Source organism: Scomber japonicus, chromosome 17 (genome assembly GCF_027409825.1).
Source record: "Scomber japonicus isolate fScoJap1 chromosome 17, fScoJap1.pri, whole genome shotgun sequence".
Classification (NCBI taxonomy): Eukaryota; Metazoa; Chordata; class Actinopteri; order Scombriformes; family Scombridae; genus Scomber; species Scomber japonicus.
The window spans coordinates 21,316,178-21,333,718 of record NC_070594.1 but is presented as its reverse complement, the minus strand read 5'-3'; the positions used below and the strand labels follow the sequence as shown (position 1 = coordinate 21,333,718).

General features: G+C 42.8%; 1 protein-coding gene across 2 annotated transcripts in view; it reads left to right on the top strand.

The window, feature by feature from the left end:
• fut8b (fucosyltransferase 8b (alpha (1,6) fucosyltransferase)) overlaps nt 1-17,541 on the top strand; it is an 87,973-nt gene that overhangs the window by 49,064 nt on the left and 21,368 nt on the right. For both annotated transcript variants that reach the window (XM_053336633.1, XM_053336634.1), the window contains exons 2-4: nt 674-1,293; nt 10,727-10,845; nt 11,937-12,099. In XM_053336633.1, the coding sequence (XP_053192608.1) occupies nt 1,091-1,293; nt 10,727-10,845; nt 11,937-12,099 (485 nt within the window). In that variant the 5' untranslated portion in view covers nt 674-1,090. The remainder of the gene's footprint in view (nt 1-673; nt 1,294-10,726; nt 10,846-11,936; nt 12,100-17,541) is intronic.

Here is a 17,541-nt window from a genome sequence, read left to right as displayed (position 1 = left end):
TGTTGCATTCTGTCACGGGGGGCTACGGGGATGGCAGCGGGTGCTCGGGAAGGAGGAAAAACGATTGAGAAGAACGTTTGTGTGATTTTTGTTTAGCTAACTCCAAACAAATCCATTAACTGTCATGCCTAGAGGTGCTTTAACTAAAAATGAGAGAGGAGATGCTAGAAGTGGGTTGTGGTACAGGATGTGGTGTGCAATTGTGAGAAAAAAAAGCTGTATTCAGTTGTTAATGTGGGGGTTTGTACTGTGTATTTGTGTGTGAAAGCTTTTGAGACTAGCGTGTGTGTTTGGTAATGTGCAAGCAGGCAGGACGTAGAAAGTGGAACATCCCTGTCCTGCCTCAACAGCATTGCAGCATAGCTCAGGGACGGCACATCACTATGTAAATGCAAATTGCACTGTCATGATGATCAATCCTGGAGTCTGCTGAGACAGGGTTATGTCGGGACTAGTCAGCAGCATCTTGGCTGTATCCGTCGGTCTGTCCGCCCAGTGCTCCGTTTCCGTATGGGCCTGTATGAGACGTGACTAGTGGTCTGCCAAGTGGATTATTGGCCTTGCTCTTCAGTTGTTTTAATTTGTCTCTGATCAACAAGCACTTAAAGTAGTTTCATGACAACACTTTTTAGAAAAGATGAACTAACTGTCTTGTCTTTCTTTGTTTCTGCAGGACACAACTCCAATAAAAGAAGAATCCTGTGGGACTGGAAGAAATCACTGAGGCAGTTTGGGATAATCTTGCCAACACGGAGCTGGGTGGAGAGGACAGGACACCAGTCAGGCCTTTAGAAGACAGACATCTGAGCGTGCAAGCCATGCTTTAGCACACACAGGAGAAAGGTGGTCGATCGTTGGATAACGCCCCCCACCCACTTTTTCTTATACACTCCAGAACCAGAAACACACGCATCACCCTTTCGTCTTCACTGTATACCATCCCTGTAAAGATGCCGATGCCAAGGTTGGCACTGTGGCACTTGTGGTGACAGGGCAGAGAGTGTGTGCGCACATCCGGCAGGCAGGCCGGTGGGTCGGTGGGTGTACAGGCACACCAAAAGGCATTTTTGGGGGTGGGTGTGGTTGAACCATGCGGCCCTGGGCAGGTTCATGGCGTTGGATTACCCTGGTGCTGTTGGCCTGGGGCACGCTGCTCTTCTACATTGGCGGTCACTTGGTGAGGGACAGCGAGCACCCAGAACGGTCCAGCAGGGAGCTCTCCAAGATCTTGGCCAAGCTAGAACGGCTCAAGCAGCAGAATGAAGACCTGCGGCGCATGGCCGAATCGCTCAGGTAACAGAATTTTACAAAGTTGCTTATGTCTGCCAACACTGAACACCAAAAAGACTTTGCCTCAACATCAGTGCATTCACAGTGCAAACAGATACTGTGGAATGTACTGTAAACCTTATGTCAAGTGAACTTATATGGTAGTGTTTCAGTTACCAAACAGAAAATAATGTGATGATATACATGCTGAAAAGAAAGTCTGAGACTAGTGATGCAGAAAACAAACTTTACTGTTGCTCTGTTTTTTTATTGGGAAACTAGGAAGGTAGCTGACTACCTGCATGCAGATGTCAGAAACCTGAGCACTGTTAGATTCATGTATGAAGGGACATGAAGAACCAGGTTTCTCCATATCCAAAGAAAATATCCAAATACAGTTAAATCGAGATGCAAGTATTGACAGAAACACACTCCTTTGCACTCATAAACTTAACACTGCCAATAAACTCAAAGCTACAGTTAAAACAGTTTAGTAAAAGGAAAAAAATAATGAATCAATGCATCTATTACACCATCATGGAATGAGTTTGTAGACTAGATGTATAAATCATAAAAAATATTTGACAGATTGATAAATAGTAAATGTAAAAGTACCAGTTAGTTCCAGCCCTAATCAGAAGCAACAGCACTGAACTTAAAATGTAATTCTCTCATTTTCCATTATACTGTACAGTACATCATATTCATGTTCTTGGCAGGAATGCAGAAGCATTTCTAATTAATGGCAGAGTAGAGATTAATTAGTAGTAGTTTTTGGAAGTTTTTATCTGCATTCGCAGTTCCTCCTTGGTCCAGTCCATGTAAATTTAAATTATAGACTGCAGTGGTTAAATGTATAATTGCCCAACATTTTGTCATTAATAGATATCTGGATCTGAGATTTTGGGGAAGCTAATGTAATGCACACCATTTATTTGCCTGGTCAGTCCAGCAATTAAATACACCCTCTAGCTCTCCAGTAGTCTAATCAGAGTAATTTCATAAATGCCAGAATGCAGCAATGAGATGATTGTTTCTTTAGTTATTTGTGAAATTTGAATCCGCATCTGATGAAATTAGTGTGTTGCGTGCTACTTACAGTTAATCAAATGTTTTCACATAGTTTCAAAAAGTTGATCAGTAGTATTGGAAACACGTTGTGACAGATGGATGGACTGTCACACACCTCAATGGATTTTATTTAGCCAATATAGGCAGACAATAGGACATTGTATGAGCCCATTAACCACACAGCATAGTTCACACATTCAGGCTATGTGTAATAAAGAGACAGATGGTTCTGCTCTTATCGCTGCATGCCGACAGCGTTTCTCTTTACTCATAAACATTGGGTCTGTGCATGGCTGTGTACGTTTGCGAGTGTGCATGCATGTGCATGAAATGCAGTAGTGTGTCCTTGTGTGCGCCATATTAACAGTGAACTGGAGCTTCAGATGTTGCCATCGCTGCTCATCTGTGATATTGCGATTCACTTTGATGTGAGGCCCTCATCAGCATACACAAACACGAAAAACACGCGCATACGTTGCTTCAGACAGCTTGTCCCTGATTAAATCCCTTGCTTTTGTAATTATTCAAAATTGGCTCAAAAACAAAGGTGGAATTCATGGCATAAAAAAAAAACAAGTGCAGCTTTCAGTCGACCAGTGTCCAGATGGGTCCCCGACACACTGCACGCTTGTTGCTTGTTATTGAGTTCGCTTGTTGATCTGGGACTGAGGCCTCCACAGTTGTTTACTGGGGCAGCGCTACAGTGCCTTCTCAAGTCCCTCTAAGCTTCAGCTAAGTATCCAGCACAGCAAGCCAAAAGCAGACAACTGGCTTGCTGAGGTTAAGCTTTATGAGCTATTGACAGAGACAGGGGTTAGTTTGTCCTCTGTTCAGTGTTGTGCCTTTGTGCATGTATGTTTGTGTGTAGCAGGCAGATACAGGCCTAGGAGAGAACTAGACCTGTGCCTCATCCTGTAGTGTCTCTTATCCTGATATTAGAGCCCTAATAGACGCAAAGAGGCTGTTAGCGAGCTGCCCGTCTCCTGCCACAGCCCCTCCCTTCTCCATTCATTGCCTCCTCCGGTTCCCCATTTCACTCCTCCTTCACCTCCCTCCTCCTCCTCGTTCTCCTCTGCCTCACTCCACCACCAAACTGCTGACAGAGGCATGGCACTGAGCCAGACTCTAGCCGGCAGGTTGTCACAGACTGACTGACTGACTGTGTAACAACTCACTAGCTCACTGATCGACTAGCTCAACGCATGCCTAACCCAATTCACCGTCTTACACGTTCTGCAGATTTAGACTGAATAACATGACTCTCTCAATGTTGTACATTAGGCAGAATCGGTTTTTCGCAAGCCTCCCGCTGATTCTGGTTTCATGCAAAGCACCTACATTAGCATTAGTGCATTCATTTTCACTTGTGCAGTGCCTGTTGAAAATGTGGCTGTTGGGAACAGGCTGATTGCTTGGCCTTCAGTAATGCGGCTCGCAGGTGGTTTCTCGAGAACCACTCAACCCAACAACAAATCACACCTAAAATTGCTTAAATGCAGTGAGTGGAACATTTCATGTTTTAACACTCCCCAGACAGCCATACTAATTATTCAGAATTTCAACTTCATACACCGCCTCCAGGTTCAGCAAAGGTGGTCTGCGACAAAGATTAGATATCACAGTCCGTGGTTAAACTCTGATGTCACGCTCGCCACCGTCCACTTTCCACAATAGAGGATGAAAGTGCTGGACTGCCAAGACTATAAAGAATAGTTATTCATTAACACAATAAATACAAATAAGTGAATAAATAAAGAGAGATACATTTAGAGTTTATAAAATGATTCAAAAAGAATGAATTTTGATCAGAAAATAAGTTTTATTAATCTTTCATACTTTTTATTTTATACCCTGTCATTGCTAACAGATAGCTAATTGGGACCAGAAGAACAAAAGCACTTTTGAAGCTGTTTTTCCACCAAGTTTTATATTTCCAAATTCAGCAGAATCAGTGCCATTGAATGGTGATGCACAGGGAGCAATAACAGATGGGCATTACAAGCTATAATAGCATTCAACTTAATAGCAAACATGAGATAATTAGCTGGCTGCTATTATTGCTAACAGCTAGCAATTTGTGAGCAGGCTATTTTCAAGAACAAAAGATCTTGAGAGGTCATACTCAACACTACACTTCCTTGGGTCCTTAGCAGTACACCTGCCAGATGTGAAGTCCATTGAATGAGCAGTTGTCAAGAAAATCAAAGGACATACATACAGACTACAGAAAGTGACTCCTTCCATTTTAGTTAGATGAGTGGCCTCATAAAGATTCAGAGCCATAAAACTGACATTATTACAGCTTAATCACACCTTTGTGTTGACTTGCAGAATAAACCTGCTGCAAAGAGACTGATTTATGGTTTGGAGGATTTAACTTAGTTAGTGTCATCCCACCTCTGCAGCTCCAGATTGATGTGATTAATGAGCAGTGTTATGCATTCATTACATACCTGAAGGGATCGTGTTTATATCGTCTCATTTGTTTCATGATAGAGAAACAATCATACTGAAGCACTTTGTACAGGATATCGATTGGCTTGATCACAAATTGCAATTTTGCAAAAACTTCAACCTGCTTAGTGGATTCTTTGCACGCTACTGGTCATGTTCCAGTTATTTCTGCTGAACTTAAAATGGAATTGTCATGTGAAATTAACCAATCTATCAATCAGCACTTGGATTCAAATTAGGATCACCTGGCTGGCCTACACATTCAGTCCAGTGATTCGATTATCCGGCCTGAATCCTGAATGATTTGAGTGACAGGCAGCGTGCCAACCTACCAATCACCCAGCAGCATTAATGAGAGGTGAGCACGGGGTCGAGTTGCTCAGTCTGTCTGGCTCCGCCCTCTCTGCAGCTGTCAGTCACCTCGGGCACGAAGCCACGGCTCCTGCAGAGGCAATGACATGCGCCAGTCTGATGGTGTGACATCGGAGGGAGCGAAGGGTGAGAGTGACAGCTGGGCTGAGCGATGAGGACCTGATCGATCCCAGAGGCATGCCAACAGAGGGGTGGAGGGAGGGCAGGGGCGATGCAGAGGGGGCGAAGAGGAGGGGGGGGGGGGGGGGGGGGGTTACATGATGGATGGCGTGAGGACTGCGCTAAGTAAAGAGCAGCAAGGAGGAAATGAGGACTGAGGGGATGGGAAGAGTTGCAGAGACCACAGTTATCACACTAATCTCCTGCATATGTTATTTTGGCCTTTCAATGGTGCCAACTGGATGAGACGTTTCACATTGCGCAGCACCAGCAGAAAGAAGTAGGTGATAAAGTGTAGTGCAACACCCCTTTCTTAGATCACTTGTATGCCACTCTTTCAATTGACCCTTTGGCAGGGGCAATTGTAGGATCAGGTTACAATCACTTCCATCCAGTAGACCCTAAAACAAGTATTTGCATAAACCACATAGGGCTGAGCGATATGGACAAAATTTAATATCACAATATTTTTGACAAAATACTTCAATATAGATTCGATATTGATTCATTCACAAATATATTTACCCAATGAGATTTTTGACAAATAATTATCAGTAATGTGGATATAATGACCATGTGGGTAAAGGCAAATAATTAGAACTCTTATCCCATATAACGATATATTATGATATCCAAAATATAACACGATATCTAGTCTCATATGATGATATCGATATAATATCTATATATATCACCCAGCCACAATACCCACATCTAGAAAAGCGTAACCCTAACCCTAACCCTAACCCACATCTAGATAAGTAGAATTGTCTTTTAATGGCACAGACCATTGACCACTTCACCTCAATTACTCTCTGTCTTTTTGCTCTTGTGTGTTTGCCAGATCGCTTCCGGCTACATTATCTTGTCAATGTTTATCTACACGTGGTACTTCTTTGCCTCCTTTGGCTCTCCATCTTTCACGAACCATATAAAATGTGAAAGAAGAACTGCAGGGTGAGCCTCGTGTAGTTTATACCTACGATAAGGCCCCATGTCTAGCCACGTGTGAAGAGACAGTGAGTGGATTAATTTATCCTGTAACGTGTGTCCACGGCGGGCCCCAACCAAACAGATGCCGCCACCGCTTCCAGACCTGAGCCATCGACCCGGCCGTCGCTCAGGCTCAGCGAGGGAATGTCGACTACCGCACACACTGGCCCCATTGTGGGAGCTGTCTGTGGCCGGGACATCTCTGTCAAGTAGGACTCAGTAAGGGGCAGAGCTGGCTCACTCTGAATGTACTGAGGCGTCGGAGCGTGCAAGGCAAGAATGCACCATTCAGAATCAGTTTACTCTGGATTACACTGTTTGAATCTGTGGTCGCAGCCTGGGTACAGCAGAGGAAAGAGACAAGATAAACTGATTTGACATATTCACACAACAGAGGCATCCTTCTACTGTAGAGCATATATAACACATTCAAACATTATGTATGGAGGGTAGCATTGTCACCAAACGTATTTAGCTTTCCTCACAGGCCGTTCAAACCAATTTTGAGCAGTGGTTAGCTGGTTTTCATGGTCATACCAGACTTTTCCACCCATTTATGGTGTTTACTTGCCTTTTCCTACTGCCGCATTCCTGTGGTTTATTAGCTTGACTTATTGGAGTCAAGTGGTCCGGTGAAACACGCTGGTGAGTTCCAAGGAAAGGCTGGAACGTGTCAGTCAAGCGCTTGATGCTTCACAGGACATGCACACATTCATATATATAGAAACATGAAATCAAAGTTCCTTCTTTAATGTAAAAGAAAATTGGGTTCATTTAGCCCCCCCCCCCTCCCTTTCATCTCCACCTCAACACTTTACATCTCCATCCATATGTATGGGTTTCCAGGTCAGCAAATGGGTTTTCTATTGAAGTAAGAGTGTATGAAATCGTAGCACAAGAAATATGTGTATGCCCTGCAGTGCTACCCAAGCCTCCACCGTTCAAACTGCTCCACCCGGCTCTGATCACCCTTGTGAACTCCACGGTTACCGGGTGCAGGGGCGGGAGCCATCAGGGCAACAGCTGGGCCAGCGTTTTCAAGGGGTTACGTGCTGAACCTCACCTGCTCTCCAGCTCGGTGCTTTAGTGCCGGTGGGGCTCATCACCTTGTATTTCACTCCTCAGTGTGCCCCCCCTTTCCCACCTCCCCACCCCCCCCGGCTCCTCCTTGCTCCCCACTTTCCCGCCCCGCCCCCCCCCCCTCCGACTCAGAGTTTTTCTCATCTGTTACGTCTCTTGTATCGTTTGATTAAGACGCTGCTGAATCCAGCTGTCTTGTCTAGTCTCTGCTTCAGGTCCTCTAGAGATACCGTCAAGGATCGTTTGTGTATTTGTATACGGCGTTTGCCTCTCCTTCTTCCTGTGTCTGTGTGTGTGTGTGTGTGTGTGTGTGTGTGTGTGTGTGTGTTTTGATTCCGCTGAGTGTGTGGATGTATTTTATATCTGCATATCTAGGCTGGGGGTTGCTCATGTTTTTTGCCTGCGAGAGCGTTGCCTCAGCAGTTTATGTCTCTTCGGAGCATGTTAGCTAACCTCTGTGCCACGTCTGTATTCATTAGCCTGTGCTGGTCTGGCCTACTTCATCTGTTCAAGGAAATATCGTGTTGCTCTATGTTGGACTTAAAGCAGTATTTAAAACCCCTGGGAAATGATGTCACTGAGGAAACAGTCCTATTTCCTGTACAATAGTGTAAGTAGCAGGTTAGGGTGTGGCCTTTAGAAAATATATGGTGAATATTGTTCGAACAGACTTTAGTTCTGATAAAAGGAAGTAGATCTGACACTCAAAAAGGAAATGCACCTGGATCTTATTTCAAATGATCTGTGTCAGGGAAGTGAAAAACGAAACGCCACAGATTTCACAGAGGAAATCACACACATGAATTTAAAGACATACATGAGCATCTGTGACCGTCGCGCAGTTACATAACATAGGAGCGGAAAATATCCTCCCTTTTCTTCTCCGTTATTTCCAACGGCTTTGAAGCACAATGCTCAGTTAGTGCTCAGTGAAGTGGGAGGCCAAGGCTTCTCGGCTACTGGGGCTCGAGCGGCGAAGGGGGAGTTGTGCAGCAAGAAAGAGCTGTTGCAACTTTAAAAGTCTCATCTTTATGCCTGCCAGCGACTGATGTTCCTCACTCAGGGAGCAAATTGAGTTTGCATGCCTTGATGACTCATTAACATGGCCTTTGCAGCACTTCGCCGATGCCCCCCCGTGCATTCGAACATATTCTTTTTTTAATAGTTTTATGTAGAGGAATTGATTCGGTATAATGTCAGAGGCACTTTCTGGGTGTTTTTTTTTTTTTTTTACTCCTCGGCTGATTGGAACTGTGTGTTCTGAGCATGTCATTTGTGTCTTCATTACACATAGGCGGTCGTTATTCAGTTCACTGAGACTGAGCTGATTTAAATCTTTGCATTCATCGTCTAGCCCTAATTAACCAAACACGGAAAATATATCACTTCAACACAGATTAGTTTACATGTATGAACTTGAGAATAGCTTATTTCATCAATGTGTGTATATTAAATGAACTAAAAGGCTGCACAAATCCAATTTAACGTGAGTACATTTAGTGAGCCTTCTAAGTGTGATCCTCGAGCACACATCTCTAACATCCACTCACACATTTCATTAAAGGAGAGGATGTATAGATCTATAGATATCTGTGCGGCTCAGTGGCAAACAGAAAAGGGATGATGGGTTGATTGTGACCTACTTGTTGTGGTTAGACCTTTTCAGTTCCTCACACATCGAAGACAGAATAGATGCCATTGCAGCACTAATGCAGCATACAGCATGTGGAACAGGACAGGGGTTTTCCACAGTGGCTCCTGATGAATGGTCGCAGTACAGTAACCAATTAGGTTTAATCTATTTACTGCACTCCAATAGCTTTGATGTAGATGCAGTTTTTTTTCTGTTTTGACTTTAATACTGTATTTTTCCACATTACATTAAATTTGTATTCATTATAGAATTAAAAGGTTAGCAGGTGTAAGTATTGTATTATGAATTGGCCGGTTATAAATTGGTCATGCTTAGAACCAAAGGAGAGAAGTAATCTGGCTTTTTTTTCTTTTCTTCTCTTCTTTCACTCCTTCGTGCACTTTTGAAAGTTTTATGTAGTTTTTTAAAAATCAAAATCACGTCAAAAAAAAAATGTTCTTTTACCGATTTCTCGTCTCCATAATTTGACATTCAGACTCGTTGGATGATTTAACAGGATGTAATGCTCAGATGTATTGCTCAGAAGTAGACGGGCTGGACCGAGCAAACACGGAAAGTGATTTAGTACTTTGTACATAATCTTGAGCTGAAAATAAATAAAGCGGGACAGGGCTCTAGGAGGTTCCACTGCAGTGTCTGAGCAAATGAAATATCATTTTTAATGGGTAACACTTAAAGATTCCAGCCTTTCCACGACCGTGCTTTCAACGCTACTTTTTAAATCCAGAAACGTCCAAATGAGAATCAAGTTACCTCCCTTTTTAAGAGACTATACGTGTCAGTTCAATCAGTGAACATTAAGGTAATAAACATCTTCACTGCCTCTCTTCTCCAAACTCCCACACCTTGTTAACTGCTATTAAATCTATAAGCCAGAAGATATCAAATGAAGCGGGATTCTGCAACCCAGTAGCCTGCTCCTTCGCATAGATTCGGGCGGATAAGAAGAATTTGACATTTCCAGAACAGCTACCGTGTTTCTCCAGATTAAAAATCATGAGGAAAGACTAATCACAGCCTGGCGAGTGGCGCGGGAATGGTTGATGTTGGTGTCTGAGTCAAGGAGAAAAATCAATCATCCATGGTACAGCCTACTTTAAATATCGTCTGTGTTATGCTGATTCATTTAAGGTGCTGTAGGGCCCAAACATAAAGGGAAATAAAAACTGTGGGATTGCACCAGTTTGAACAGATCTCTACACCCAGTTTGTAAATCATAGGGAAATTGTGTAATAAATTGACCTGATAACTGTTACATTGAGCCAGTGCTGAAAACAGAGCAGTCAACAGAAAACACACTCTGACAGCAATTTCAATGATTTAGTAGTTAATTAAAAATAAACAAATAAATAAAAATAGAATAAATCCAGACTAAATAAGCAATTTGAAGATGTCAGCTTGTGCTGCAGGAACTCATGATTGGTATCATTAATGATTCATCAATAAAATATTGATAGCTTCATCGATAATGAAACGAATCATTACTCGACGCACTAAACCGAGCACATTTTAATTCAGTTACACAATTCCAAATCTTTACATTTTGTGTTTACTGGGATGTCAGTTTTTACAATGTCAGCAATGTCTTTCAGCAGAATATCTTTTTTTTTTGGCGCTCCTTTCATTCACCCACACTCACTCCATCTAACCTCTCCTTGTGCCTTTTGCTCGTAGGATACCAGACGGTCAGGCAGAAGCTGGGTCCCTGGCAGCGGGGAAACTGCGCTCCCTGGAGGACCAGCTAACCAGAGCCAAACAGAAGATCCACAGCTTCCAGAAACTCACTGGAGATGGTAAGCAAGGCAAGACCAGGGTGGGTTCAGAACAGAGCTTGGGAGATATGAAAGGATTGGGGGAGGGCGGGTGGAGGGGGGGGGGTTGAATATACAGTATGGAACCAGGCAGCAGTTCACTAGCCCAGCGTTAAACCTCCTCAGCAGCGATGATGGCAGTGCCCGACCATCGGCTCGGACAGGGTTATGTGTGTATTTGCCACTCTAAGCAGTGGTCAGAGGGGGCAGGGGAAGCTGTCAGGTGAGTGGGGAATGTGTGAATGAAGTGGAGGCGGTGTGAATACCCCAATGGCAGAATAGGAGTGAGAGGGGCGAGAGAAAAGAGACAGACAGACAGAGAGAGAGAGAGAGAGAAAATAAAGGACATGTGAGCGTGGAGGGCAGCACAGGGTCAGCCTTTCCATCTTGCCGCAGGGGAAGAAAAAGCTAAAAATACCCTCCAGCTTTTTTTGCACCAAGGGAGGGAGTGAGGAAAGACAAGGGAGAGTGAGATAGGAAAGTAAAAAAAAAAAAAAGACACCACCACAACCACCTCCTCCTTCTCCTCCTGCTTCCTGCTTGAGGCTGTTCTTCCCATCCCTCGATTTTTTTTTTTTTTTTTTGGTTTGTCTCTACAGAAACCAGAGCAGGCAGCTGTGTTATCCATGTGGGTTACTCCACATTGTTTGGCTCGGGTGGGGTGTAGAGTTCCTTCCTGTTGTTAGAACTGTGAGAGAAAAACACACGAGAGAGAGCTACGAGGCACAAAAGCAGTGATCAAGTACGTCTTAATGAGGTCAAAGCAACTCCCAGGGACACAGAATGAAAGAGGGAAATTTTAATGGTTATATTCCGAAACGTTGCTCTGTGCCATCAGCCTGAAGCTGACATAATCTATTGCACAAACATTCCTAAAGACCTTTTGGCATGCTCGTTCCTCCTAGCTGTATTCCCACGGAGGTGCTTTGAAGTTAACGTCACAGATTGGTAGTTTTAGATCATACCTGAGCTTCAAATGTCACACCAACTGAGCGTCTTTGTTATGTTTTTTTATTGTGAGCTGTCCTTTCATAACCTCAACCACCCCCCCACCCCCCCTCCCTTCCCCGCAGGACCAGGGCCCACTCAGGAGGAGTTGCGGAGGAGGGTGGAGAACGGCGTCAAGGAGTTTTGGTACTTTGTTCGAAGCGAGGTGAAGAAACTGGCCAACGCGGAGCCCAGCGAGAGGCAGAAGTATGCCGACACGCTCCTGCAGGACTTGGGACACCAGGAGAGGTGGGTATATTGATGATTTACAAAGGCAGGAGAAAAGATGACAAGCGGAAATGCCAAAATGTTCCGCGAGGATTTACATCCGTGGCAAATCTGGCAGTTTAAATCAGTAATAAAAGTTAATTGTTTCTTTGGGCTGTGAATACCACCCTAACCTCACAGCACAGAAGGTGGAAGCACACCTGGCGGGGCCCTAATACGTTGCAGTTAGCATGTTCTCCACACGTCTGCCTCTGATCCCCCTGGTTTAATCCTGCTGATTTTAAAAAGCTGAACTGCCCTCAGGTGTGAATGTGAGAATGAATATTCAAGTCTGTCAATGTGTTGTTGTTGTTGTTGTTTTTATTCACCATGCATAACAGAAATTGGAGACACTTATCATTACTTAAAACAACCCACCAGCAAATATTAGGGCAATTTTACTCCTCAAGGGCACATTTGGCATTAGTTAATAAAAACCTTTTCTAAATAGTGGTCTGGAAGCCTCAGAAGAGCTCGGTTATTTGTATCATTAAGTTAAGAGTAAATGATGATGTTGTATGACGATGTAGGCTTGTGACATCATTGGACTATTTCATTTTAAGGAGCAGTCAGCTGGCACACCTGGTACAGTATAGGGGCTTGCTACTGAAGCTCAGAGGTTTATAGGTACAGGCTTAAATGTATCCACAGCATAGAGAATTAAACTGTCAAATAACACCAATTGACACTGAATCCTTGGACAGATGAGTCTATGAGTCTTTGACTATTTCATTTGGCTCTGGTTAATATTTCTCAGAGTAAAGTATATTAAAAAAAAGCATTTTACTGAAACTCACATAAGCAATAGTACTGAAACACTTGGTCTGGCTCCACCCCCCACCACCACCACCACCCCCGACCAAGTTGAAGGTTGGCGGAGCTCTGCTGGTAATTTCGTGACATCACTTGACTCTATGCACTAATAAGGATAATAAAGGCATAATTTGTCGAGCCCTCGCAGGTGCAACCATGCTAAAATGAGAGGCGGTGAGATGTCAGTCAAGCACAGTCCCGAGAAGAGGTTTAATCAGCCAAAATAATTCAAATCAAATCTGTGCAGAGCCTTAAAACAGTTCCCCTGTGTGTTTGCAGCTGTACTTTCTTCTGATGATGATTTGATACAGCAGATTCACCTGTGTTACGTGTGTGTGTGTGTGTGTGTGTGTGTGTGTGTGTGTGTGTGTGTGTGTGTGTGTGTGTGTGTGTGTGTGTGTGTGTGTGTGTGTGTGTGTGTGTGTGTGTGTGTGTGTGTGTGTCAGAGCTGTGATAGACTGGCTGCTTCTTATCTACTGCATGCTAGGATAGGCTATGAACCTTAACAGAAAACACACACTGAATTTATGGTTAGAAAAAGGAATGATTTTGATTTTCAATTTATTGTTTAAGTAAATTTGAAAGCCAAAAATTCCAAACATTCTTTATTTGTAGACTTCATCTTTGACTCTCTGAGCTAGTCATGGGCATTTTAATCATTCTTTTTCATTTAAAGACTAAACAATCAGTTAAACTGATTCTTAAATTATTAAACTGAAAGAAGATAGATTAATCTTTAATGAAAATAATCATTAGTTGTAGCCCTGGGTGTATGAATATTCTGCTGCCAAGGGAACAGCTGAGAATCCTGTAAATAAGTGTATCAGTATATTTAATCTCTCATTTCTTCTTAATGCATTCAGTGTTGATAAGAGACTCTCAGGCTTCTCTTTAGCACCACTGCCTGATGATTATGTCAAAAGTTGAAACTAGGACATTTTCTAAGAGGACTTGAAGGCAGTACTTTAGGCAGTTGCTAGGAGACAAAGGGCAGAGGTCAGAGACACACCCTCTCTGTCCTCTGGATGGCAGGCTTCCATACAGCTGAATGAAGAAAGGCCTGGTGTCACTTAGCCAAGTGTTTCATTGTAATCCTGCTGAAGTGGCTTACAGGGTCCATTGTCTTACTCATCACTGCCTAAGCAGCTTTCCAAAGACTGATTCCTCGCCTCATACACACAGATCGTTATGGACGCACACACATACACAAACGCCGACAGACTTTTCACATGCATTCACTTTTCTCAGCCCTTCAGATTTCTTTGTATGTGCTGCAGGCAAAGGCTGAGAGAGCCGGCACAGATAGGGGCAGAGGTGGAAAGAGCAATGAAATGTTTGACTCGAATAAATGCACCGCTCCTTCATTTAGATTCTGCTCAGGGATGAGGTAAGAGTCCTTGTCTCGAAAAATTTCCCAAGTTAAATATAGATGTAGCACATTAAAAAAGTATGCAAGTACTTACCTTGCTCCCCCAATGAAAATGATCAATGCATTATGAAGAGCTTTTTTATATATATAGTTTTGTAACAGGTCAAACTTGAAATGTCTGCGAGAGGAAAAATGAACACCAAGAATACATTATAACAAAACATATTGCATACTGTAATAAAACACAACATCACTATCTATTGTGATACCCACTGTTAGATGAAAACTATGTTGTTAAGCTAAATAATGTAGTTATTATCGATTAGTCAAATCTTTTACAGCCAACTGTGGAAAAATGTTTCCAGAGCCTACGGCAACATTTCTAGATTGTTTTATCAAAAATATTCAGTTTACTCTCTTAGAGGAGTAAGAACACCCGAAAAAATGTGGACAAAATACACCTAAAGGGACTAATGAATAATCAAAATTTTGATTATGAATGAATGAATTAATTCTTGCAGCTTTAATCTAAAAAACCCACAGTAAATCAAATGAGGATTTCATTATTACATTTTGGGTGGAGAAAATCGGACAATTTTTACTGACGACTATTGAGATAATGACTACATGTTACTCCATGTTTTATTACTCAGTACATGATCCAAACATATCCGATGTGAGTTCTAAAGTTATTTCACTATACCTCTTAGACTATACCATCCTCATTAAAAACACACAACTGAAACTGGAGTAAATAAACAATAAAGAAACTAAAATGTGTGTTTATTGCAGTGTGAAGAAAGGACAGAAAACCATCCAATCCTATACTAAAAATTGAAATGAAAATTAAAAACTATATACTGTAACAATTAAGTCAACAGTTTAAAATACTGCTGGGACAGGATGGCTAGGACTATGAAGATGTAATATCCCAGGAAGAAGAAAGAGATACAAAAACAATCAAACGTTAGTTTAAGGTTGAGTTGAAACTGGCTGTTCCTGCTTAATATCCACTAAATGACTCACGCTGTGTCATAGGACAGCACACTGAAGGCCTATAATCCAGTGAAAGAGAACCTTTGTCTTTCCTCCTTACTGCTTGTCTCACCTTTTCATGCTGGAATTATACACCTGAAACCTTGTAATTGCTCTCCGATTGGTGCAGCAAATAAGCGCTTACAGCTGCTCTGCTGAGAGCCGCCAAGCACGGTGGGGTGGGGGGGGGGGGGGCTGCAGTCTAAGCATCTGCAGTTTAAGCCAATCAGAAGTAGCGGAGGAGCCCACAAGCTTCACATGTGCCCCAGACCAAACACACACACACATATACACTTACATACAGTATACACAGCTCTGATACATATGCAGGACTTAATGTCTGGGTGGTGTTCCCCCGTCTTGCTGCCAAACTCCCTCAGGGTGGGGGGCTTGTCTGTTGATTCCTTCCCGTTACGTTTCGCGGCCGGCGAGGTTCGTTTTTTGCTTCCCGCAGACAGTCGCTGATGGCTCCCCTGCGCGAGCTACTGGAAGGGAGTTTGACATCTGTTCACATGCTGCGGTTCCAGCTTCAAAACGGGACAATGAGTAATGATACCGTCTTAGTTGTGGAGAAAGGCAATGTTTACCATGCTGCACTGTTGAAATGGGACGTGGTACATTTACAGTGTTTGTGTGTGTGTGCTTGTGTGTGTGTGTGTGTGTGTGTGTGTGTGTGTGTGTGTGTGTGTGTGTGTGTGTCTCTTTGCAAGAGCTACTGAATATATGCATAAGAACTCTCAGTCACACAGGATGTGACTGATTTGGGTCAAAGAAGTGAGTAATAAATTAAGCTTGCATAAGTATGTGTGTGTGTGAGTGCATATTGTGTGTGTGTGTGTGTGTGTGTGATGTGTTTGCATCTGCCCTTAGCTGCACATATCAGAGCTCTTGGGCATGTTTGTAAGTGGATGGTCACGATATTTGGCAGTGTGTGACATGTACACAAATTCGCTGTCAGAGGCTCGCAGATGGCAGACTTAATCCAAGAAAGAGCAAGACACCCAGAGAGACGCCACTGTTGTCAGTCAGTGTGACAGAAACGACACTTTTTCTATAAATAAGTTTTAAAGCATGTTGAGCCTTGGTAATGTTTAACACGTAGTATAGTGTTAACATGCTGTCTAGTACTCAAAGCACCGCTCAGTATTGTGGTAAACTTGTGTTTGCTACATAATCCAGCTGGAGTACACACAGATCACGCCACTCACAAGTAGCTTTAACTTTTGTTTGTCTCCTGGAAATCACAGAGGCCTTGTTTATTTATTCTTACATGTTCTGGGGGATAGGCAACCACAACATTAAAAATTAAAAAAAAGGCATAATATTTTGACAGAAGTGAGGTCAAGGGCAGCTCTGTATGCAAGATATGCAAATACACAGGTTGCAGTGTATAAATAATTCAAGTTCACTTAGTCAAGATCCCATAACTTCTCTGCATGTTTTAGTAGGTGTGATCAGTATGGATGAAAAGCTTCTACAATGATGTATGTAATGTTGCTTTGATGTACTGTGATAAAGTACATTTTTCAGAAATGCAACTAAGAAATATGTTAAAATAACCAGGTGGGAATATCAAGGCAATATCAAGGTAGTTTGAAGTCTTTACATGTCCAAAATGTTTGACCCAATGTGAAAAGGATCAATGGAGAAGCTCCCTGAACAAGAAAAAGAGACCCAACCAACTAACTAAAGAGGACCTGAGGATAATCAAGCAGTAAAAGCACCAATATGTGTTATTTTTCTCTGCAGTTTACAGATCAAACTCTCCATCTCACCTTTTAAAAAAACACCATTTTGCTCTTAATGGTTATGACGCACTGTGTGATCAGACCTGATGTTTCACTCACTTATCACATAGAGTATTGACGCACAAACCTGAGACTCACAACAATACTGTGAGAACTACTCCCACCTGATTAGACTGACTCAGTGTGTCCAGGAAGACTCTCTATCAGAGATCTGAAAGCAATAGGAAGTTTGAGTTTGTTATCTCACAGTATCTAGTGTCATATGCCCAAACACTATATCCAAGCAAGCACACTTAACAATGAATTTGAATTGATTTTGAAATACATGTCCTGTTGTGCGATTGCGTCTCTGAGCATGTGAGGTGTATGTCTGAAATCCCCGTAGCTAGCCGGCCCGTACCCCTCTCTCCAGTTTCCCATCCCCCTTTTATTTACATCCAGACCATCAACTTCTAGCCT